Here is a 26112-nt window from a genome sequence, read left to right as displayed (position 1 = left end):
TGGTCAGGATGTTTGACTTGATAATCACAAATTTACATGTTCTACTCTCAATCGAAGTAACTTTTTGCCTGAGGACTTCGAGCGAGGGCTTTCACTAAATGGTGTGATGGATTGACAATCGATGTGTGCGATGAAATGCGGTGCGCTCTTGATTGGAATTCGGTTTTCTTTTGTACCTATCGATGCGGGCGCGGCTGTCGTGACGACCAGCATCGGTGGGGCTTGTATGCAGATTCGTCCGAGAGCAGTTCCTGTTGGTCCTCGGTTAAACACATGCGGTGTTTCGTAATGCGAGACAGTGCGTGAGTGGTAATCAGCGTGTGCGGTCATATTGGATCCCTGCTCGAGCAGCGACGTCCTGCCAAGCACACCTCTAGTTACTCTCAATCGAAGTAACTTTTTGCCTTCTTGATTTGAGTCTATCAGTTATGGACGGGAGTTTCGTACTTTTTTGAGTCTGATAAAAGAGTAAACTAAGATTTACATCTCATTGATCACTCGTAATCACTACCCTTCGGTACCTGGGGATGCATGTCCAACAAAGTTAGCAAATTAGACGGTGGACCGTGTTTCATATTGTAAAGTAGACTATTGGTAACTGTTTATTTTTAGTATAGTGAAGATTTATTCTTAATGTACTAAGATTCATTTTTAGAAAGTATACTAAAAATAAACTTTTAAAAAATGACTAAAACTAAATTACAAATAATGTAGTTCACTAAAATGGATTTTCTATATGCTAAAAATGAATGTGTGTCTTTGTAGTCTATTTTGTAACACGAAGCATGATCAATGGTATAATGATTGCATGGAAAGCAGATGTATCATAAAAGCTAAAAAAATAAAAAAGTGACTATGATAAAATACTTTTTGGGGGCATTTGGTAAATATTACTTCCTCCGTCCCATTTTACTTGTCTTACTTTCCTTTTTAGTTTGTCCCAAAATAGTGTCATCTTTTCAAAATTGAACAAAAACCTATCACTCTACATTTCCCAATTTACCTTTTTCACTTTCAAATTTCTAGAAGTAAGTACAATTGTACTTTGTACAAATAACACCTACTTTTGAGGGGCAAAATTAGAAAGTTAATAACATTTGTTATGTTGTATTAAAAATCGTGCAAAAAGAAAATAAGACAATCAATTAGGGACGAAGGGAGTATTAGATAATTGAGTTACTGGGTTTGACTAGTTAATAACATTAGTTGATTGTAAAAATATATTTGGGTAAATTAGCAATTAGTTGATATTTGATTACATACAAAATAACTTTCTTAAAAAAGCTGCTTTGAGCAGATTTTTGAATTTTAAGGTTTTGGAGCAATAAATTACAAAAAGGTAATTATCAAACACTTATTTTAATTGCTTAAAGTCAAATAGCTAATAGTGGTCAAACAAGTCAAAATTGAGTGATAAGCTAATTATGTGAGTTAATTCCTACAATGGTCCTCCGACTATATTGATTTTCTAAAATTAGTCCCCGACTTTTAATTTGGACACGTTACGTCTCTTGACTTTCAATTTCATTCCAATTGAAGTCTTTTCGTCAGATTGCGGTAAAATGGACTTTAAATGAAAGGGTAAAGTAGTCATTTCATTTGGAGTTTTTCCCAAAATGGTCCCTCGACTATCGCTCATTCTCAATTTTGCATTTTGACTTTCAATTGCACTCAATGTGGTCCCTTGACTTTTAAAAACTACCCCAAATCAGTCATCCGTTAGATTTTTCGTCAACTGGGTGTTAAAATTGGGGGTATTTCCGTCCATTCACTTCTTCCGCGTCTATTACATTAATCGGAAGGTTAAAAAATATATATCCGTAATTGTTAGGCCCCTTTCAGAGAGGAAGCATGGTCGGAATATTCCAAAGGTTCTGCTGGCGGCGACGGAATCAAGTTTTAGTCCAACGGTTTCTCAGTTTCAGACAACAGAACATGGAGCCGCCGGAGTGAGACGTCATATACGATGCCATATCCTAGTCTTCCATGCCGTCTGATGATCATACACACTCAACGCTATCAATTTCCATCAATTATCCCAAAAGCCCACTCCTCGAATTGGAGGAAAAAATTCAAAACTTTTTCCTCAACTCAAGAAATCACCCCCTGGAAATTTCTGAACTTCTTCTTTCAATTTCTTTTGGTTTCTTCTTCTGATCTGGTGGGAAGAATACGCGACAGAGATAGACGAATCAAAAGAAAATGGAGAGAGATCAATTTGGGAACATAGTGGAGAATGGAGAGAGAGATCAATCTGGATCGATTCTGAAGAACCAAACAGAGCCCCATGGAGCCGCTGGGAACGATGTTGTAGCATTCGAGTCAGGGAGAAGATAGTGCTCCGTTGGGACTCGACCACGTCGGAAGAGGCCAGGGGGAAGATGATCTTTGAAGGAGACCGGGCGGAAATCGATCAGTACTTGCACGCCGTCGATGAAATCCAACGGTTCATGGTGTCCACCACACTGTTCGACGACCAGAGCAAAGCCAACAGCTTCTGAAATAACTTTGGCAGAATCATAAGACAACCATATAATATTGTGTTGTAACTTTACATGATTATTATACATTTAAAAGTAAAACTAAAAATCTAAAAAGGAAGAACAAATTTGAAGAGGATGTAGGTCAGATTCGTCTGAAATCCAGAATTTCTAACACCGGAGGAGGTGAATGGATGGAAATACCCCCATCTTAACGCCCAGTTGACAGAAAATCTAACGGAGGACCAATTTGGGGTAATTTTTAAAAGTCAAGGGACCACATTGGGTGCAATTAAAAGTCGAAATGCAAAATTGAGAATAAGCGATAGTCGAAGGACCATTTTGGGAAAAAACTCTTTCATTTGCCTAATGTGTAATTCTTCGTATTTCTTCTTTGTATACGTCACTTCGGCCATCAGATTCAGTACTTAATTGCTTAATCCCTAATGGAATTTTGTTCTTCGAGTGGATTTAGGGATTAAGCAATAAAGTGAATCTGATGTCCGAAGTCGAGTATACAAGGGAGAAATACGAAGAATTATACATTAGGCTGTTAGATATATTAAATATGATATATTTAATATAATATATATTAAATATAATATAATATATCTATAATATATATTAAATATAATATATCAATATATTATATTTATATATTGAGAGAGAAGAGAGAGGAATGAATACTGTTATTTGAAGGGATGATTAACAAATGAATACAAACCACATATTTATACTAAATGAAAGCTACTAATCAGGAAGCTAATGCTCCATGTACTAATGCTATAATTTAGGCCACTCTTCACATACAATGCATGACCCACACCCATTACTTTCATTATTTCCAACAAATTAACTAATTATTAATTACTTGCTTGGTTTAATAATTATAATAATAATATTATTATAACATTGCCTCCTTTAAACCAAGTTGGATATATTGGTCATTCCAATTTCCTTCTTCAATTTGAGAAATGTCTCTGTCTTCAGCGGCTTCGTAAAGATATCTGCAACTTGACATTCACTTGAACAATACTCAATGTTGATTTGCTTTTCAGCAACCAACTCTCTGATTTTGTGATACTTGATATCAATGTGTTTGCTGCGGCCATGAAAGACTGGATTTTTGGACAACGATATTGCTGATTTGTTGTCACCAGAATCCGTGCATTTGACATACAAAGTGTGTTCATGAGGACATCTCACAAAACCACTTTCAACAAAATATGAGTCAATGCAACCATACCACGCCCTAGGCGCTTGCTTTAAGCCATACAAGGCTTTTCTCAACCTGTACACTTTATTTTCCTCCCCTTTCTTCAGAAATCCTGCAGGTTGCTCAACATATATTTCTTCTTCAAGAAAACCATTCAAAAAAGCAGACTTGACATCCATTTGATGCAATTTCCAATCATTTTGAGCAGCAAGAGAAATAACCATTCGAACTGTATCAAGTCTACTTACAGGAGCAAAAACCTCAAAATAATCAATACCTGGTTTCTGCTTGTAACCCTTTGCTACTAACCGTGCCTTAAAACGGTCAATTTCTCCATTTGACTGGTACTTCGTTCTGTAAACCCACTTCACTCCAATTGGCTTCTTTCCAGGAGGTAAATCTGTTAACTCCCAGGTACCATTCTTTTCAATGGCACGGATCTCCTCATCCATCGCCTTAAGCCAATGAATTTCTGTAGCAGCCTCCTCAAAAGTTAAAGGATCACAATCTGCAAAGAGAGCAAATTGAACAATTTCTTCATCAGACAGGTCATTATCATGACCCAAAACATAATCTTGCAAGCGAGCTGGTAAGTGGCGCTCGCGCTGAGATCGTCGAACTGACGACTCTGGCTGTGAAGGAGACTGGACATTATCTGGAATCGGTTGCTCTTCAACAATATTTTCAACAGCAGGAATAACAACTGAACTTTCATCTTTAGCTAACCAATCCCAGGCACCATATTCATCAAAAGTGACATCACGACTTATAACAACCTTTTTAGTTTCAGGATTGTATAGTTTATAAGCCTTTGAAGCGTCACTATAACCAATGAATACGCACTTCTCACCTTTATCATCCAACTTCTTTCTCAATGGATTCGGCAAGTGGGCATATGCCAAACATCCAAAAACCTTGAGATATTTGATAGAGGGTTTTCTCCCACTCCAAGCTTCTTCGGGCGTCTTATCACGGACACTCTTAGTTGGACACCTATTCAACACATAGACAGCACAAGCAACAGCTTCTGCCCAAAAAGGCTTAGGCAGATCCTTAGATTTCAACATGCACCTCACCATATCCATGATTGACCTATTCTTCCTCTCAGCCACTCCGTTTTGTTGTGGAGTGTATCTAGCTGTCATTTGGTGCTGAATACCCTTTTCTTTCAGAAAATTATCACAAGCAATATATTCTGTACCTCTATCAGTTCTCAAGATTTTAACTTCATAACCACTTTGCTTTTCAACAAAAGCCTTAAATTGTTTGAAAACATCACATGCTTCAGACTTTTGCTTCAGAAAGTAAACCCATGTTTTCCTACTGAAATCATCAATGAAAGTAATAAAGTACTTACAACCTCCATATGAGGGAACCTCCAACGAACACAGGTCTGAGTGAACAATCTCCAACTGTTTTGTGGCTCTCCTTGACTTGCCCACGGGAAAGGGATCTCTATGCTTCTTCCCAATCACACAAATCTCACAGATACGATTAGGGACATTCACAACAGGTAAATCAGAAACAAGTTCCTTTCTCGCAAGATAGTTTAATCCAGAGAAATGAAAATGCCCAAACCGCATATGCCATAACCAATTATCATCACAAACTTCAGAACTAAAGCAATCAAGGAGAGTATGCTTAATTTTCAAAGGAAATAGTCGATTTTGGGACATATTTACCTTTGCAATCAAAACTCCTTTAGCATCTTCAATGGTACAACACCCCTGAGCAATATGTATCTTATATCCTTTTTCTGACAGCTGACCCATACTCAACAAATTTTGGTCTAGTTCAGGAACATAGAACACATCGGATATAAAATTTTGAGTACCATCCTTCAGCTGAATAGAGATTTTACCTTTTCCCAAAATTGGCACCTTTGACTTATTGCCAAATGTCACTTCAGACCGGATTGATTCATCCAGTTCAGAAAACAATTCTTTCTTACCACACATATGGTTACTACACCCAGTATCCAAGAACCATATGTTTTTATCTGCAGAAAAACTATCACTGGCCAAAAGTAAAGTTTCAGAACTCTCACCAGACTTTTCAGCAGTGTTTTCAACAATGTTTGCTTGATTTCCACGATTGTTGTCCTCATTATACCAACAATCTGCAATCTTGTGCCCATACTTGCCACAATTGTAGCAATGAAATGGAAATTTACCTTGTTTGGTATTACCTCCACCTCTTCCTTGGTTGGAGTTACCACGTCCTCCTCCTTGGTTGAAGTTACCACGACCTCTTCCACCAGAACCTCCTCTTCCTCTTCCACAACCTCTACCAGATCCTCCACCTCTTTGATTAGTGCCAGTCACATTAAGGGTGACTTGGCTCTTCAAAGCTTCTTCTGCTAGTGGTTCCGATTTTGACGCAATCCTGTCAATATGACTTTCTACCATACCTTTCAGCTCTGCAATTGATAAGAGCTCGGTTTTGTGTGACTCTGTTATTGAAGCCACCACATGGTCATACTTCATCGGCATAGTTCGAAGAACTTTTTCAACCACTGCACCATCTTCAATCGTATCTCCATATAGCCTCATCTTATTCACCATATCAATAAGACGAGTGAAATACGCATCTACTGTTTCTGTAGAGGTCATCTCACAATTATCGTACAACCTTCTCAACGACTGCAACTTAGACTTCTGTGCCCGATCGACTCCTTTGTGTGACACCTTTAAGATGTCCCAAGCTTGTTTTGCTGTTTGAGCACGAGCTAATTGCCCAAAAATGGAATAATGAACACCTTGGTGAATCTGACCCAAGGCCAATTTATCTCGCCGTATAGCGGCTGCTTCAGCTCCTTCGGGTAGACCGGGATCAACAAAGCTCCAAAGATTTTGAGCTTGCAAATGTGTGGACATCATAATTTGCCAATAATTGTAATCGAGTTTCCCGTCCAATTTGGGACCCGACCATACAATATTGAAATTTGTTGCCATATTTCACTACGGAAAATATTTCGGGGTTGAAAGGTTGACTGGCTCTGATACCAAATGTTAGATATATTAAATATGATATATTTAATATAATGTATATTAAATATAATATAATATATCTATAATATATATTAAATATAATATATCAATATATTATATTTATATATTGAGAGAGAAGAGAGAGGAATGAATAATGTTATTTGAAGGGATGATTAACAAATGAATACAAACCACATATTTATACTAAATGAAAGCTACTAATCAGGAAGCTAATGCTCCATGTACTAATGCTATAATTTAGGCCACTCTTCACATACAATGCATGACCCACACCCATTACTTTCATTATTTCCAACAAATTAACTAATTATTAATTACTTGCTTGGTTTAATAATTATAATAATAATATTATTATAACATAGGCAGATGAAATGACTAATTTACCCTTTTCATTTAATGTCCAATTTAACATAATCTGACGAAATGACCACAATTGGAAAGAAATTGAAAGTCAAGGGACGTAAAGTGTCCAAATTAAAAGTCGATGACTAATTTTGAAAAATCAATATAATCAGAGGACTATGGTTGGAATTAACTCTAATTATGTTACAAATAGGACTTTTGTATTTATTTTCTCATTGAGATTGCATTTGAAAAAGCGATTAATTGCTCCACAAACTCTTGTTTAGCAATACATTGGAGCAGGTATATATATATTATATACTGCAATGTTTTTAATATTTGGTAGTCACTGAACTAATCAAATTGATATAGAGTGAATTGTTACAAATCCAATTTCAAGATGAATAATGCTATTTTTCCATTCTTAAGATCAGATCATATGACAATAAAATTCTTTATTTTCATTGTATTTATGGTTTTATGAATTATTTGACACTAAGGTGAATTTTAAAAAGAATGTACTTAATAATCAAATAAAATAGCATCACATCAAGAGATGAATATTTTTTAAAAACAAAAAAAAAAAAAAAAAACAAAAAAACAAAAAAAAAAAACAAAAAAAAAAAAAAAAAGGTCTGCACGGTTAGCTCACTGGTTCAGTAAACAGTATTTGAGAGAAGAGATTTCGAACTTTGACAGCGGTGGCATTGGCATTTAGCCATGTCTACTGAGCCATTGAGTCACTATGATTGAGGATTAACCTTTTAGGAGAATATTAAAAGATGATTTTCTATCAGGCATGCATTATTTATGGGACTACAAATTTCAAAAACATGCTTGTATATCAGTTATGGAAAATTCGATTATGTTGAATAATAAAAATATTGATTTTTTTTTTTTTTGTTAGACCATGAGGTGTTCTAAGCATGCACTAATTGTAAGAGACACTTTTAAACTCGTACCATACTTAATTCACATTGACCCGACCCAGTTAAGGGACAAAGTGCTGGTCAGATTTAATTTTTCATTTGAGTAAATATAAACATAAAATAGTTATCAATTACTCTGTATTATTTACAAAATTTTCACAGCATTTTTCTATGGGTAATTAATATTCTTATAACAAAGCATTGTAAAATTCTAGGATTATTTATATTCTTTTCCTAAAAAGTTGAATCTCCAACCCGACAAAAGCATTTTGAGATGTAAATTAAGGTGATTCAATACCTATTAAATTATTGAGTTAAATCCGTGCGGACAAAACGACATTGATAAAATTCAAAAATTTTAAAAATAAAAAAGGAAATTGTTAATTAAACGTTAGAACTTAGAACAGCCAATAGTGTGGAGGAAGTTAAGGGCGGTATAAAGTTCCCGCTAAAGACCCGTTCTCTAACAACCAATTAAAACGTTCAGTTTCCCCGCTCCTTCTTCCTTCACTACTCTTCTCATCTCTTTCGTACAGACATTCTTCCATCTCTCTCTACCTTATCTCAATCTTCTCTCATCTGCAATAACAAATCTCGATCGGTTGATTGATCCATTGCGCGGCAACCAATATGGATGAAGAATACGACGTCATCGTCCTCGGCACCGGCCTCAAGGAGTGCATTATCAGCGGCCTTCTCTCCGTCGATGGCCTCAAGGTACCTATATATCGCTCTCATCTCATCTCGCTCGATCGATCGATCGGTCGCTTACTTTGTTGATCTATGTACGAATGGAGGTTTCTCGATACAATTTGTTAATTATATTCTGCGACGTTGTTCTGTATAATGTATATAGGTTCTGCACATGGATAAAAATGACTATTATGGAGGAGAATCCAGCTCCCTTAGTCTCATTCAGGTAACCTAGCTAGATTCTATTGGATAGGCACATATGCAGCTTAAATTTTGATCGAAATTGACTGTTATTTAGGTCTGATCCATTTTATGCTCGATCCGTGAGGTGGAACATATATATTCTAGTATATATATGTGTTTGTGTGTGTGCTAGTGCTAATATTATGGTTTTAAGATCTCTTTGATTCCTCTTTGCATTTTCCGATCGAAATACTTCACAATGACTGTTACGGAGTATTTATGTATGATCCATTTGACCATTTCTGAGCAGCTTCTGATTGAAATACCTTACAATGACTGTTATTTTATGATTTTATGATTTTATGATTTTATGATTAATCAGTGAGGTAGAACATATATATTCTAGTATATTTAATTATTTGTGTGTTAATATTATGATTTGAAGTTTTTCTTCAATCCCTCTGGACTTAGCATATGATGATCCTCTTATCTGTAGCTTTGGAAGCGGTTTAGGGGGACCGATCAACCTCCAGAACAGTTAGGAGCTAGCAAAGAGTACAATGTTGATATGATTCCGAAGGTATTTCATAATAATCTAATTAATTTGTGTTATAATCTGTGTTCTCTCAGCATTGTTGTCATCATGATTCCAGTGAGTGTTGCTCATGCCCTCTTTTCTAGCCCCTCTTCCGACATGTTTAATTTGTTGGGAGCAAGGTTGAAAAAATCGCTAGGGGCCTGGGGACCACCTAGAGCGTCTAGGCGCGATTTTTGCAACACTGGTTGGGAGAGATTATTGCACCATCTTATGTAACTGGGATGGTGTATTATATTAGTAAATTAAAAGTCTTCAATTCTGATCTGTTGGTGCTTTGGTAGTTCATGATGGCGAATGGGACCTTGGTTCGAGTGCTCATTCATACTGATGTTACAAAGTATTTGACCTTCAAGGCTGTGGATGGTAGTTTTGTGTACAACAAGGGGAAGGTTGGTTTAATTTCATGAATTGAAGCCAGTGTTTTTATATTACTATTGTGTGGATTAATTTCTTTTGATTTGGTGAGACCTAATCTGCAGAAAACTTGTATTCTTTAATTTTAGATCTACAAAGTTCCGGCTACTGATGTTGAAGCACTTAAGTCCTCACTGATGGGTCTGTTTGAGAAGCGCCGTGTCAGAAAATTCTTTCTTTATGTTCAAGAATTTGAGGAGTCTGATCCAAAAACTCATCAAGGGATGGATTTGAACGCAATTACAGCAAAAGATTTTATAACGTAAAAATCTTACCGCTTTTTGAATTAATTCAGAGCTGCTTTCACTTTTGATTTCAAGATCTTTTAATCTCTAACCAATGTCATTAATGCAGAAAATACGAACTTGAAGATGATACAATTGATTTTATTGGTCATTCCTTAGCACTTCATACCGATGATAACTACTTAGCTCAGCCGGCTATAGAATTCGTGAAGAAAGTCAAGGTAATGTATCATTTCAGAAAGTCTCAATATATTAGTAAATATTCCTTTATACTATCTTATTAAATGTAAAGTTATGAAACACGATCTCTATTTATTAAACTGAACATGCATCATTATTTGAAGATATTCATGTAGAAATACTTATTTATTCTTTGGTTTATTTAGCTAGCTAGTACATTGTCCCTAAATTACTGTATACACTATTGTCTTCTGAACACTTTTTTTGTTCCTTCTTATAGCTTTATGCAGAGTCTTTGGCACGCTTTCAATCAGGGTCTCCATATATCTATCCTATGTATGGACTGGGAGAATTGCCTCAGGTTTGTGTACACTTGTTGTAAACCTTAACACGTCTATTAAAAAGTAAATAAAATACTCTCTCCATCCAAATCATTTGTGACTTTGTCCCGTTAACTATTTCAGTGTTCAGCTTGACTAAATTTTGACTTAAATAATTTAGATGCTTTTATGTATTGCTTATCTCAAGAATTATAACTCAAAATTTTATCGGAATATATTTCAAAACATTTAATAAAATAAGATCATATTGACTATCAAAAAATGAAGTTGGACAACTTTTTTTAAAATAGAGATCCTAATATAATAAAAATTTGTAATTTGTTTAGCTTGTTTTGACATGTGTATACGTTTTTCAGGCATTTGCACGTCTTAGTGCAGTTTATGGTGGGACATACATGCTAAACAAGCCTCAGTGTAAGGTAAACCCATAGGAAAATTGGCTGAATAAACAATCTATCATATGCTCTGCAAGCCCTAATATGAGGAATCTAGATTGTTGTTTGTTATACTCTCATCATTCTCATGTTGACCCATAAGCTCGTAGTTCCAACTTTTTATGTGGTATAGTATAAAAGTTTTTGGAAAAACAAATTTAAATTTTACCTGCTCTACCCTGAGTCTGCTGGTCTGCCTCCTCAATGAAGATTCAAAGTTTAAAGCCTCAGTGTTTAAACATTTCATTGTACCCAAAGTTTCCATAAATAAGCAACTTTTTGGACTATAGGTGGAGTTCGACGACAGTGGAAAAGCCTATGGTGTGACCTCTGAAGGAGAAACAGCTAAATGCAAGAAAGTTGTCTGTGATCCAACCTATTTAACTGATAAGGTACTTATCAGAAATCTAATTAGTATGGTTCCTAGGGCATTGCTCAACTGAATAGGTGATATTTCTGCTGTCAAAACTGTTCAACATTCCACCTCCAAATGTTGGTTTTGGTTCATAATCCAGATTGCATGTTACAGGTCCATAAGGTTGGAAAAGTTGCTCGGGCAGTATGCATAATGAGCCATCCTATCCCCGACACAAACGACTCCCATTCTGCTCAGGTTATTCTGCCACAGAAACAACTTGGTCGCAAATCAGACATGTGTGTTTGCTAAATCTCCCAACTTGCCTATTTTTTTTATAGTGAGATTTTGGATAATATATGCATGTATTACACACACTCACACAGACACATTCTGGAAACTGAACTGAATTACCACTCTCTTCTCTTCTCTTCTCTACACAACCACAGGTACTTGTTCTGCTGCTCTTATACTCACAATGTTGCCCCCAAAGGCAAATATATAGCCTTTGTGTCGACAGAAGCCGAAACTGATGATCCAGAAACAGAATTGAAGCCTGGAGTAGATCTACTTGGGCCTGTGGATGAGATATTTTACGAGACTTATGACAGATTTGTGCCAACAAATGATTGCACTGCAGATAATTGCTTCATATCAAATGTGAGTGGTCTGAATTAGTGTTTAGTCCTTCGCATCACATCATTGGCACCTATACACCACTACACCTTGCAGATTTCTTTTGCCTAAAATACTCAGCTGCCTTATCCTTTGTTGCAGAGCTATGATGCATCAACACACTTTGAGTCCACAGTACGGGATGTGCTTGAAATGTATACCAAAATTACTGGAAAGGTAAATTAAAATATCAAGAAATATATATATTAAAGAAAACTTATATCTTGTTGATCGTACTCGATATAATCAATCATATAATGTATTATGTGTTGATTTCTTATAATACTTCTTATAATACTCGTACCAATATATATATATATATATATATATATATATATATATATATATATATATATATAGACTTGTTTCTTTCTTTTTATGATTTGATTTTTCTTTTCCGATTTGGTCTAGACTGTTGATTTGTCCGTAGATCTGAGTGCTGCAAGTGCTGGTGGGGAACAATAGGTTTATTTTTCATATCAGGTGCCCATGAGTATTATACATTTATACCAGTCTTTAGAAATACAATTATATTAATTGTTTTCTCTCATCCATAATAAAATATTAAAAAGTTTACATCTTTGAAGCAAAACTGAAACGTTTTGTTTTCTAATTTTCCAGAACTGGGTTGAAGGTAGAATCAAAGAAAGAAGTTCCACTCAGCTCCAGAAGAAGAATATCCCCAGTAGACGTTCTCTGTTCAAATTGTTATTTAATTTTGCTTGTTTTTTTTTTTTTTTTTTTTTTTATGTCAAGTGCAACAATCTCTTTACTAATTGTATCTCGGTATTATGTCAATGATGAACTCTATGAACGCTCTGTTGTTTTCTTTATTCGTTTGCAAAATATAGCAATAGAAAGGAAATAAATAATAGATGCCTTGTTCTCTTTTGAGTTACAAAGTAAAGTACCATTATTTATAAAATATATTCACTAAAATTAGTTTAATTTATATTTGTGTGCGACAACATACCTTCTTTTATATATATATATATATATATATATATATATATATATATAATAAAGTGACACAATTATATCCAAACATATACTTCCTATTTTATTTTATCTAATCATATTGACCGATTAAATCAAAATTTTATTCTTTTCTTGTTTTCTTTAATATTTTATTATAATTTTGAAATTTAATTATTTTTTGTTTAGTGGTATTTTTAATGTAGTTTATAAAAATTGTATATAAATAAAAAAAAATAAAATTAAATATTATGAAAAATTAAACTCCAATCAATTCTCATGAATCAAATATATAAAATTAGTACAAGTAATATTAACACATGAACTAATATTTTAATACTCCGTGTAATGTAAAAATATTTAGTTTCAAGTATATAATAACCTGAGTTGATAAGCATTGCCCTGCCGAATTGATATAAAATGAAGGTAACAAATTAATAAATAAGCATGAATATTTGCCATTGCCAAATATGTGCTAGGATAAAATAAACACTATGCTATCCTAAATGAAAAGGAAAAAAAAAAATGACATTTTGTAATTTATTTATTTTTTTAAACCAAAGGGAGCGATACCCAAAGTCCCAAACAGTCTAATGACCTCTTGCAGTAATTCTTCTGGTTCTCAGTCTTCTCACAACCCCTAGTCTGTCTGTCTCAAAATCCTTTTAACGTTGAGAAAATCCAATTTAATATTTTACCCTTTGATGTTGTCCACATCAAGCAAAACTTAACAGTCTAAGAGCTAAAACATCAATATGCTCATTCTAACTACATATAATCAGTTATTTTCAAACAAAACTAGCCAAAACAGAAAAGAAGGGGTGGAGTAAATAATTCCTGTACCATTCAGCCTTTAGACATGCATAACTGGTTAGTATTCGACCTCTGGGTGATGAAATGGTTTCACTCATGCAAAAACCAAATCTGAGGATTATACATCTGCGGGCTTTCCAAGCTCTAACTCTGTAAGGATGTGGCTCCATACTATACCCTTTCTAGAAGCAATAATGCTTCAAGCTCTTCTCTACGACGCTCTAAATCCTGAAAAGATAATGCGTATGTATTGGTTACAAGATACCCTAGAAAGAAAAAGTAAAAACATAGTGGAGAATCAGATCATTCGAGCATTCATCTATCCACAAATTGGCATGGGGGGGTAGTGTGGTTAATAAATTCCTGCCCCCCTCTGCAGTTCTGCCACTTGGATCATATACAGGATTTTCTTCTCTCAATCTCTAACATGCACAAAATAAATTTGGTTTGAAGTAAAAATGTAAACAAGTCCAACCCTGGCCCTGACACTCATAAAACTTTCCAGTAGCAGATCAACTTCTGCAATCAACAGAACACAGTATCTGACTTCCAACCTAGTAATGGATCTGAGGCCAGATCTAGGTCCCAGTATTTCTGGTCCTTATGTCAACTACATGAAGAACAGCAGTTGAAAGCAAGAGCTATCAAATAATTCAACTGAATGTACATAGAGTCCATGTAGCCAGTTGGGGTTGGGTTTGGATTGAAGGACCCTATATCCACTTCGGTGAAATTTTAACCACTCATCCCCAACCCACCATGAAGCAGACATTCACCTCAATATCTATTATTCCTTTTATAAATAAGAAATTAATTATACGTACTTGTAATATGTTAAAGCCCAATAAAAAATCTTCAATATTCTATAAATTCAAATAATTCTACATCTTTAATTTTATTTATAAGATTTTTACTTTCAAATTTTCAATAAATCATATATTGCTATATTAATACCAAAATTAACTTTACTGTTATACACACAAAGGTGGCGTTTGGTTGGGGACTTTTGCACCCTACTATGTGTTTTGATACTCATTACCATGTTTGTCTGTCTACTTTTGTTATCCTACTATTAGATACAAATCCTTTAGGGAGTGTTTGGTTCATGGAATGTTAGATTACCTTAGGGAATGTTAGATTCATGTGTTTGGTTAAAACTTAGGTTTAATACCCTTAACCTATTTGTATGTATTTCAATAAATTTCAAAATTAAAATAAATAAATAAGGTAATAGTAAAATATAGAAGTAAATGATTTAAAAATAATTAACTAAGAGCTTGAGAACCATTTATTATCTCCTAAGGAGGGGAGAAAAATCAATGGGTTAAAATGACAAATTTAGTGAAAAGACAAGGGAATATGAGAATACCTAAGGAAGAGAAGGGTATCACACATTCCCTTCCAATAGCTAAAACTCTTATGTGGATGTTAAGTTACAGTCTCTGGGAAAATTACATAACTTGAACCAAACATGGGAATCTTTATATTCCCAAGCTAATATAACCTTGGTTATCTTATATAACTTGAACCAAACAACCCCTTAGTAATTACAAAACTCATTACCATTTTACTCTTTTACCTTTAAACAATGGATCAAGAATAAAGGAGAAAAAAAAATTAAGAAAGTCATTGTCCATGTATTAAATATGAAATTTTAATATATATACACATATGTATTATATATTTATTTATTTTGATTCAAATTCTTATTTACTACCAAACAAAGTGACTCATTTTACTTAAACATATTACATTACCAAGTACTACGTATTTGATACCCATTACCATTCCGATTCCAATGTTGGTATTGAGATTTGAGGCTATCTATAATCTATCCCCTTAGGCTCTAAAAGGAAGGAAATATCTTTAACCATATGACCATATCATCATGCACCAAGGCATTTGGAAACAAACCACTCATGTCTAACTAACAAAAAATACATCAATCCAGGCTTGCTGAGAAATTTAGGCAAAGTACATCTAATTGCTAAATTACCTCCAGGTCCTTGATTGTTTGCTCCTTAGAAATTTCTTTCTTCTGGCGAGCCCGTTTGAGAAAACCAATGCATAATATTCCCTGAAAGGGAAAGAGGTATGTGTAATGTATGACATGAATCAATCAAAGACCCCATAATTAAACTGAGCTCAACTACCACAATGTGCAGAAATGCACTAGTACTATCCCCATTAGCTTGCAACAAAATTATTTTTAGAGGAAAAAAAAATGGAGCAGCGGATATGTACAGTCAAACAAAGGGGAGATTGCATTCTATAGCAACATAAACTCTTCAAATCAATTACAGAAATGTGCATGATTCACAAAACACCTTTGACAATTCCAAATACGATGTGATCCAAGTTACATGAAATGGCTCTTAAATCATCAAAATGAGGTAAACTTATGTCTTGAAATATATTTCTGATGTTTGAGTCTGTTCGGATGCAGTTTGCCCAAGTGCATGGAAGTGAAGACTGGAGAGAGATAGACAGAGCAAAGATTCAAGAATTGTATAGGCAGGGGCTTCTAACATCACTCTAGAGTCTAGACTGGCATGTGCATTTAAATTATTGAGGTTTAGGTACTTGGATGGTTTTTAAACTTACAGATAGGACATAAATTGCACCACAGGCAAGAAGCAAGTAGCTTGCTATATCCTGGAGAAGCAGCAACTCATGTCGTTGTCCATAAGATTCAGGGTAAGCTCTTGTCATCACCGCAACGCTAGAAAAACCACAAAAATGTAGAAATAAACATAAAGTATTACCATTGAAACCAAGCTAATTACAGAATCAGAAGAGAAGTAGAAAGGTTGAGTAGGTGGGGAAATTGATGTCTTAGGCTGACAAAGCAAAGTCTTTAAATGATCAATCAGTGCCAAGTTAAAAAAATGTATTACTCTGTAGATGAAAAAGCAATAATTTACATTATCAGGTTAAAAGTCGGACATACAAGATTTGCAGCATACCCCTACCAGCCCAATACTCCAACACCTGCACCAATTTTTTCAAGAGTCTGATCAGGGACATGGACTTCTTAATGGCAAAGGTAACAGGCAACAAATTTCAGATTGATAGAAAAACACAGTAGAGGTATGCTTGCTTAATAATTGTTGTCAGAAACTACTAGTATAACATTTGGCTTAGAAAGCAAATTAGCAAACAAATCTAATTTAAAAATAATAGATCAACCTTTCTGAGCTTATACAACATACAATAATCGGATTTATCATTGACACATTGCAACTACTGCACGATAGCCTTTTCATATTACATACATATATATATGCTCTGGTTCCTTTATTCTTCATTCATTTCCAGTTATCCACATTTGAAAGCAAGTTAAGGGATGAGTTTGACATGAAGATCAATCTGGCTATATGCTTCCTAATTTTCCAAAAGTAGTACAAATACTAAGGAAGTAATACATCATTTTAAAAAATTATAACATCTCATATAGGTAGCAACATTAATGAGTTAATACCCAAAATCGTCCTCGACTATAGTGGTTTTTCTCAATTTCGTCCTAAACGACTTTGGTGACCTAATATCGTCCCAGACTTTTGTGTTTCGCTCAATTTAGTCCTCCATTTGTTATTCCGTCAAATTGGTGTTAAATAAAGAGACAATTCAGTAATGTCAATATTGATCTCTCTTTACTTTCAACTTGTGAAGTGTGAAATTCCTCTTTCTTGTACGAATTACACCCAGAATTACTCCCGGACCTGCAAATCAAATTTTATATTCGCAGTTTTAGGAGTAATTCTGGGAGTAATTCGTAAAAAAAAAAAAAAAAGGATTTCGCAGTTCACATGTCTATGAGTAAAGAGATGTCAATATTAAAATTACTGAATTGTCTATTTATTTAACACCAAATGGACAGAATAACAAATGAAGGACTAAATTGAGCAAAAACACAAAAGTCTGGGACTAAATTGAGCGAAACACAAAAGTCTGGGACGATATTAGGTCACCAAAGTCGTTTAGGACGAAATTGAGAAAAACCACTATAGTCGAGGACGATTTTGGGTATTAACTCCAACATTAATATACAAGGAAAACATCAGGAATTAGTGATAGTTTTAAGAAGCACATGTTTTGTCACTACATTGCAATTGATTGATATTTTCTCATTCTAGGATGAAAATATGTACGCAAATATAGAGACAAAAGCATAAAGTGGATTATAAAAATATATATAAACAAAGGAACAGTAAGCAAACCTTCCAGAACTTGATGAAGAACCCCCATTCTGTCTCAGCAACGACCACAATAACGGCAATCACAACAGCGTAACACCGGAAAATTCCATTAAACACCTAACGCATGTGTGAATCACAACAAAATCAGAAACAAACTACATGTTAACCTCCTTATAAGTTATAATAGCGAACTGTATGCTCGTATGTATCTGCAGAGACAGACGAATTACATCATATCCATTTTTGAAGGATCGGAAGGCGGAGTAAACATTGACGACGATGCAGAGAATAGCCGCCAGCGAAGTAATGAAGCTGAAAACTCTACAGGTCACCAGGAACGAGTCCGCCTGTGCTCGAACTCGTGGAGCAGAGGAGAGCGACGGCGGCGGCAGCGACGGCTCTCCTCGCCGCGGAGCGGAACTCTCGCCTAGCTCCCCGCTCTTCGACATTCTGAGGCACTTTCTCAGTTTCTGGAGTTCCGACTACAGCTATAAGCTTCCGTAACTGCTCTGAAGAGTGGAGAGTAAAGTGTGGAGAGTGAAGGTTGGTTGGGAACTTTGAATACAAACGGGCCGGGTTAGGATTTGCTTTTATCCTATCGTGCGGAGATTCCTTGCTCGTTCGACAAGAAATTCGATGTAGACTGTTACGTGTCAGGTGTTTATTGGGCACAAGGAAAATAGAATAAAATTTAAAAATTGATTTTTGGAGTACTAGTGTACTACTAATTTTTCTTCTTTCAAAATGTTGAATTTTCAATCCTAAGAGCTCACACTTCAGTCGAACAAAGTATTTAGAAGGATATAAATCACGATAACTCAATTGCTCAATAGGCATCATTAATTGTTAGTTTACACAAGGGATTTGACCACTTTAGACATAATCTTTACACTGTCGTTTCCGATGTTCGAATATTGATCTCTTCTTTCAAATACTACCTGGTTCAAAGCCCGTGTCAACACTAATTTTGTTACAATATACTGTAGTATATGTCTATACATACGTACTTTCTTAACATATTGAAGTACAAAGAGTCACTCACTGTGACCTTCCATTTGGAAAATCCGCAATTATACCGCTTGTGATCACAATAGTAATAATATAATATTATACGAAATTTGTTGGGATAGTATTATTTGTTTTGACAAGGGATGGCCAAAGTTGATCATGTTTAGGAGTAAAATTGGGTAGCATACTTTCTAACCAAACATGTCTTTGGTAACGATGGCATAAAAGAAATTAAAAATTACAAATAACTTTTTAAGAAATTAACATATTGTAAATAACTCTTTGTCAAATCATGATTCATGTATAAGAATAACCTTGAGCTATACATCCAAGAGAGTAGTTAGAACTCATTAGTTGAGTTGTGGTTCCTTATTGGGGCCTCTCCTACGCCTTTTTGAGTTTTGATGAAAAAAACAATTATAAAAATAGTATAAAGTATTAAATAAATGATTGACTTTTTACAATTTGTGTGATTAGATCATCATACACAAAAATATGCATAGTTAAAATATCTAACACAAAATTATATATAACTAGTGTTATTTGTAAGTTGTTTCTAGTAAAAGCGTCAAACTATTGCAACAGGCAAAAAAATAATAATTGCACATTTTTTACAGGTTTAATGTTTTCTACTTACAAGCTTTTTTTGTTTGATGGTTCAATTGCACAAACTATACAAGTTCAGTGACTTATTTGACATTTTTTAAAATTATTGTATCAACAGTCAACCTTTAGCGTTATGACACCTTATGTCATACTCGATCTATCAAAGATCACTGCGCTTGATGGAAAAAATTACAAAATGTGGGCTCAAAGAATGTGTATCCTCTTCGAACAATTAAAGTTGGTTTATGTGTTGTATTCAGTTGCACCTGAACCTACTCCAGCAATGTTCTCTTCTCTTGATGCTAGAAAAGCTAGCCATGAACCTGATTACACCCCGGGTGAAGAATCGAGAGAAAGCAGCCCTGAAATAGATTACATTCCGGGTTAAGAGCCGGGTGTAACTCTGATGCAGTTTAGAAATGACAATGCGGCAACCAAAGAATACCTTCTGTCACAAATGAATGACAAGCTATTTGACATTTATGTCAAACAAGACTCCGTAAAAGTCATTTGGGAATCGCTGTCAGAAAAGTACGGTGCAAATGATATTGTAAGTCAAAGTGTCAGAAAAGTACGGTGCCAAATCACAATATCATTGGCATCGTAATTTTCTGACAGCGATTCTCAAATGACTTTTGCCGAGTCTTATTTGACATAGATGTCAAACAGCTTGTCATTCATTTGTGACAGAAGGTATCCTCTGGCTGCCGCATTTTCATTTCTAAACTGCATCAGAGTTACACCCGGTTCTTGACCCGGAATGTAATCTATTTTAGGGCTGCTTTCTCTCGATTCTTCACTCGGGGTGTAATCAGGTTCATGGCTAGCTTTTCTAGCACCAAGAGGGGAGAATACTGCTGGAGTAGGTTCAAGTGCAATTGAATACATCAAATAAACCAACTTTAATTGTTCGAAGAGGATACGCATTCTTTAAGCCCACCTTTTGTAATTTTTTTCATCAAGCGCAGAGATCTTTGATAGTTTGGGTATGACATAAGGTGCCATAACGCTAAAGGTTGACTGTTGCTACAATAACGCTTTTACTGTTGAAAAATAGTCGCAACGTCAACACGCGGTCTGGAAACCTTTTAAGAAGCACGGACACAACAGGTGTATGGTTGAAAGAAAATCTGTGTCGTGTTATAATAACACTACCTACGCTTTCGACAGGCTACACAGACCAACTACGCTTAGTCAACACCAACTATAGCATAGGTAAACTTGACTTTGCTCAGACTATAACTCGAAGGGAGAAAAGAGTGATTGAAGGCGTGTTTTTAATGAACAAGGGAAGAGCCCCTTATATACTAACATAGGCTTCACTTCTCAGCCATTCAAATCCAAAAATAATGCTGAACCACTCATTCTTAACGAATGAGATTCACTCATTTGAGTGAAAAATTAGCAACTACACAATATTAAAATTAATTAGACAAAGTATGTTGCGTAACTTTGGACCAATTCATGAATTTTTCAACAGTTCTGACTTATTTGACATTTTTTAAAATTATTTTTCAAAAAGCCATGCATCCATCTCATGATTTGTAAGTGGAGGCAAGTATGAATATATGATTATAATTGATGAAGGCAAGGCTATAATTATTTTTTGTTTGCTTCGAGGCAATATTTATCCTCTTCAACCTTGACGAGAGAGGTAACTATGAGAGACAAACATGAAAACATGAGTGCATTTTTCCCCGTAAGGAAAATACTACTCTCCTACTCTCAAATTCTACTCCTAATCTTTACTCTCTCGCACAAAATTTTGATGTTGACATTTTTCTTGAAAACCCACAAGATGAAGATTCATCCAGCATTACTGTCATTACTGTACAAACAACGATTTCCCTGGATGAAGATTCATCCAGATTCATCCAGCATGATACAAAATACACAAGTGAGATCTGGTGTTTCTATTAACATATACTTTTACAAATTAGGTTAGCAGGTATCTCAGTTCAGACTCGCAATATGTCACCTTCCAGGCCAGTCAGTGCCCATATGTGAGTGAATGTCGACCTGCATTTAGAATATCATCAAGCTAGACGAGTTGTCGAGTACATATATGGTAAAAAATCTCGATCCAATGCAGTAACTTAATAAGGCTTTGGAACTGAAAGGAAATGCTGCATTTCTCTCTCAACATTACTAACCTCGTCATCAAAGCTTGTAGAAATATCAAAATCTGACCCAGAGGCATTGGCAAATTCATCAAGGGTTTCCTGGGGATCAAAGAGCTCAGTAACCTATAGAGCTTTGGAGATTATTTTTATTTTTTTGAACTCCAAAATCTTTGACGGAAAAGTAATTATGACAATAACCTCTTCATCAGGGTTAATTGATGAATTTCCTATCCCGATGGGTGACCCATCAGTATAATTTTCAGCAGCTTCCCTAAAGTCCTACAGCAAAAAAAGTAATCAATTAATGATAAAATACTACCGGTTATACATACAGGACAGTCGAGATTACTCCAAGTCAACAGCTACTGATGTTTGTATCCTGGTTCCACTTTTACTTCATCTTAGACACAAATCATTAAATGGGTACACTCCTTATCTTTTGAGATTTCAGTACTCAGGGGTTTGGTACAACGAGCAAACCCATTAGTTGGGGTTTTTATTTGGTTTTTGCAGATGTGATTAGGAAAGAGAAAATGAAAGAGTATGGGAAAAAAAAAAATTGAATGGAAAGGTCTCAAATGCGCGTGCATTAGGCAAAAAAAATCAATTGGTTTTTGTGGGACCCACAAAAAACCATGTATTGCAGTAAATTTTTTTCTTCTCTCACCTCTCCTCCCTCTCCTCCATATGTGGAATAAGGCCGTAAAAACCAAGAAAAAACCCCTAAAAGCATCCACAATAGAGATTTTGGTGTGATTTTTGAGAAAGTTTTTGCTGAAGTGGAGAGAAAGGGTTTTGGATTCTCCTGCAAGCACTTGGTTTTTCATCAGTGCAGTGGGCCCCATTAAATATGAAAAAGAAGCTTTGTTGTTCGCGTGAGGCACACAACAGGCGCGCAGGAGGGGCACGTAAAACCCTTTTTTTCGCGTTGACAGTTCTGTTTTTTTTTTTTTTTTTTGCTTTTGTTCTCTCTCCCCTTTCCTTGTAATATGACAAAAACTCCTCAAAATCTATGCCTATTGAGGATGCTCTAATGGGGTTGCTTAGCTCAATTACACCCCTATTCCAACACCACAATTCCCATATTTATTATTTATTATTTGTTTGACATTCAGATGTCAATATTGCAAATTTTTAATCAAAACCATACAGAGTATTAATTAAGCAAATTCTTAAGGAAGTGCATGTCACATATACTATATAATGGCAATAAGAAAAACTACCTGGTCAGCAGGTCCAATAAGAGGATTTTCATTCCCCATTAACATGGGCTTCATTTCCTCGGGACTTCCCTATTCAACAAAATTAGAGGAAATTCACATCTTATTGAACATTTACTATACAAACAGTCAACAGTGATCAATAGATAACTATAACACTGTGAATACCAGGTCATTACCTCTTCATCTGGATTTTGATTGGAATTCTCACTTTTGCTGAAAGCTATATTCTTCCCTCCTTTCGAAAGATCTCTTAAAATACCCTTAAATCATAAAAAAATGAGTTAAGGATGGTTCTGAAGAAAGGAAAGGAGACAAATTTGGCAAACCATTCCTACCTTGTTAGCCCACACAAGTCCACAAGCATTGCAGAGCGTTCTTGGGCCATCTGGTCCCCGCCGCATTGCAGGTGTGCCATTTTCACTCACACCACAGTGTTGACAGCTGCGCAATCTGTCAACGGAACTGGAAGGTACATATCATGGTAGAAACCATAAGCAAAAATGGCACAAAACATTGAACTTGGCAGATAAAGAGGTTTCAAATGTGCCAAGATGCAAAACTCGTAAATTTCTAACAGCTTTTCCAGTTCACCAACAAAAATGTAGATGCAAGCAAAAACTGCACATTCCTACAAGTACATGGCAAGAAGGCCAAAAAAGAGTAGAAAAATAAAATGTTGTGTAAGATGCAGCAAGTAATGCTTGAGCTCCATACTCACACTGGATCAGAACCAGGCTTGCCATCACCTGATTCAAAAATATCAACAGATGTCTTGTCACTCTCCTTCATAGAGGCAAATTGCCCGTTTTTACGATGCATTCTGCACATAATACAATCAAAACAGGAATGAGAAATTAGTTTCCAAAATGATTACAAGATTAGCTTGGAAGTTAGTGTCCAAAAAATCCTCCCAAAAACTGAATACACCTAACCTCCAAAATTGTCATTAATGTACCCTAACCAAGAAAATCCAACTTCAAGAAACCTCTTAATGAGTTAATCTATCCACCAAAAATCAAGGATGTTGAATATGCATTAAAGTGGTGACCATTTTTTTCAAACGAGCTTTCAAGTCCTCAAATGTGTGACCCAATCCAAAAGAGTCCATGTTAACTAGTGCAGACCATTCATTGACAGTACAAAATCTTTCACACGAACCAGAACAAAAAGTGCCACCAAATCAATCTTACCTCTGAGCAACCTCTTTCCGACAAGTATAACGAATTTTTTTCTCAAAGCATCTCTCTTTCCTCTTCTCTCGAAACCTCATAAGAGAGGCAATTCTCCGTGGAACATTCGGAGCTGTAGAGGCACAAACCGCTAGTGGAGAAGCACCCTCCAAAACCTACATCTCAATGCAAAAGAACAATGTGACCAATGATAAACAAATCTTCATTTCATTTCATTCAAATCTTCAGCTCCAAGTACCTTGTTACATTGTTGTGATTGAAATTCCGTACTAGGGACATTTTCCGGTGTTTCAATCCCTCCCAAAAGCAAAAGCACCGCTTGCAACTATTATGTTAATAAAAAAACAATAATAATAATAAATACATCAAACATTATTCCTGAATTATTAATTATTATCCAACCACCATATTGGGTTGCAATTTATGCTAGAAACCAAAATCACAACAATATCTATACAAATAATAGCTTGAACCGCATACTGTAAATACTTAAACTGTAAATATTTAGCTTCTGAACTACAACACATACATAACAGTTGGACCTTATCTGGAGTAACGGCAGGGAAAACATAGACTTGGCCTTCGAAGGAAACTGTGAGCTCACTAGGCCTAATATGAAAGCTCGAAATCACCGCGCCGCCATCTACAGAGCAGGGCGGTGGCGCCGCCGAGTTTACTTGAACCACCTCGGCACCTCTCATGTCCTCCTCACAGCCTCCGCCGCTGACGTCGTCGGCTTCGAATCTTCCACCCACTTCATCCGCTCCAACCGGCACGTTCGCGAACTCCCGGCGGAGCGGCACGTCGTACGGCCTCGGTTGAAGTGACGTCAGGTTTCCGGCCTCCATCGCCGCAGGCATTCCACACTCACTCCAAGCTCCAATCACTACACAGGCGCGAGAGAAGAGATTGGAACGCTAACTCCAAACGCAGTTGGAATCCGTAGAGGCAAAATTTGTTGAGATTTGATAATACTTTTTTTTTTTTATGATTAATTTGAAAATTGGGTTTAAATATTTTTTTAGGGATTTTAATTGTTTAGCTGAAAATGGATAAACAAAGAGAGAAAAGGAGCTTCCTCGGAGAGGATCGAATATGGAAAGAAAAAGGTGGAGACGATATCAGAGCCGTTGAGTTTCCGAGGTCACGTGAGGCGGAGTGCAAAAGGCCGATGGATCACGTGAGGGATCCGCGGTGGCCAGCCGGTGGGTGGCGCTATTACCAGGCTTTATACTCATTCTAGAAGTTTACAAATAATAATATAAAACATATAACAATATAATAATAATAATATATTCTTCCTTCCAAAAGGTTGAGTCCATAATCCCAAGTGACAAATTATACCATAGACCAGGATCTAGTAGATCTTGGTCTAAAAATAACATATTTTGTATATACAGTTGATAATTTTTGTACTTGTAAATTGTAATTGTCAACAATTATCAAAACATATTTTGTATTTATATAATTGATACATTCTGTATATGCGGCGGTTGATAATTTCTATACCTTTAGATATCATATTATGTATCCATGTACAAAAGTGATTAACTATAAGTATATAGTGTGTTAACTGAAAGTACAAATTTTTGTATTAAGATTCACAATGTAATATGAAAAAAAAAAAAAAAACGAATCGGAATATTTAAAATTCAATCTTGCATTGTGGACATTAATCTAAAATAAAATTCAAATTATATGTCTATAATTTACATATTATATATTTTTTTTTTGGAGCTAATTTACATATATGTTTGTAAATAAATTCAATACACATAATATATTAATTATAGATACATAATATTTAATTAATATATTGTGTAATCATTGTTCCATAAATTATGCCCAGACCATGAATAAAAAAAATATTTTTAATATA

At 35.3% G+C, this 26112-nt stretch overlaps 3 protein-coding genes across 8 annotated transcripts; 1 reads left to right on the top strand and 2 right to left on the bottom strand.

Moving 5' to 3' along the window:
* The first annotated feature begins 8470 nt into the window (after positions 1–8470).
* LOC109168556 (guanosine nucleotide diphosphate dissociation inhibitor At5g09550-like) lies at positions 8471–12942 on the top strand. 2 transcript variants are annotated; one of them, XM_019317615.1, is made up of 14 exons: positions 8471–8695; positions 8835–8897; positions 9351–9434; positions 9734–9841; positions 9956–10128; positions 10221–10332; positions 10572–10652; positions 10989–11051; positions 11357–11458; positions 11596–11720; positions 11871–12081; positions 12199–12273; positions 12508–12579; positions 12718–12942. In XM_019317615.1, exons 1-13 carry the CDS (start codon positions 8609–8611, stop codon positions 12559–12561), a joined length of 1338 nt encoding a protein of 445 aa, XP_019173160.1. In that variant the 5' UTR covers positions 8471–8608; the 3' UTR covers positions 12562–12579; positions 12718–12942. The 2 variants fall into 2 exon arrangements, with proteins under 2 accessions (XP_019173160.1, XP_019173168.1); XM_019317623.1 differs by having other exon boundaries at positions 12508–12589.
* On the bottom strand, positions 12178–18628 carry LOC109168703. Of its 3 annotated transcripts, none has more exons than XR_002052118.1 (7): positions 18314–18628; positions 18105–18200; positions 16835–16875; positions 16489–16606; positions 15881–15961; positions 13915–14112; positions 12178–12265 (listed from the first exon to the last, which is right to left on the bottom strand). XR_002052118.1 is itself a non-coding variant. In XM_019317689.1 (6 exons), the coding sequence occupies exons 1-6, from the start codon at positions 18530–18532 to the stop codon at positions 14056–14058; spliced, it is 612 nt and encodes a 203-aa protein (XP_019173234.1). In that variant the 5' UTR covers positions 18533–18628; the 3' UTR covers positions 13626–14055. The 3 variants fall into 3 exon arrangements, 1 of the variants encoding a protein (XP_019173234.1); XR_002052119.1 differs by lacking the exon at positions 12178–12265 and adding an exon at positions 13397–13473; XM_019317689.1 differs by lacking the exon at positions 12178–12265 and having other exon boundaries at positions 13626–14112.
* A 2846-nt stretch (positions 18629–21474) lies between these two features.
* On the bottom strand, positions 21475–25453 carry LOC109168571 (GATA transcription factor 24-like). Of its 3 annotated transcripts, none has more exons than XM_019317634.1 (10): positions 24776–25453; positions 24472–24558; positions 24234–24388; positions 23762–23863; positions 23379–23505; positions 23220–23303; positions 23044–23112; positions 22019–22099; positions 21851–21919; positions 21475–21716 (listed from the first exon to the last, which is right to left on the bottom strand). In XM_019317634.1, exons 1-10 carry the CDS (start codon positions 25091–25093, stop codon positions 21672–21674), a joined length of 1137 nt encoding a protein of 378 aa, XP_019173179.1. In that variant the 5' UTR covers positions 25094–25453; the 3' UTR covers positions 21475–21671. The 3 variants fall into 3 exon arrangements, with proteins under 3 accessions (XP_019173179.1, XP_019173186.1, XP_019173188.1); XM_019317641.1 differs by having other exon boundaries at positions 23379–23493; positions 24776–25449; XM_019317643.1 differs by having other exon boundaries at positions 24763–24909.
* Positions 25454–26112: the final 659 nt, after the last annotated feature.

The sequence above is a fragment of the Ipomoea nil genome, unplaced genomic scaffold (assembly GCF_001879475.1).
Source record: "Ipomoea nil cultivar Tokyo-kokei standard unplaced genomic scaffold, Asagao_1.1 scaffold0317, whole genome shotgun sequence".
NCBI lineage: Eukaryota > Viridiplantae > Streptophyta > Magnoliopsida > Solanales > Convolvulaceae > Ipomoea > Ipomoea nil.
The sequence above is the reverse complement of the archived record's forward strand: the minus strand, read 5'-3'. Positions and strand labels throughout refer to the sequence as shown.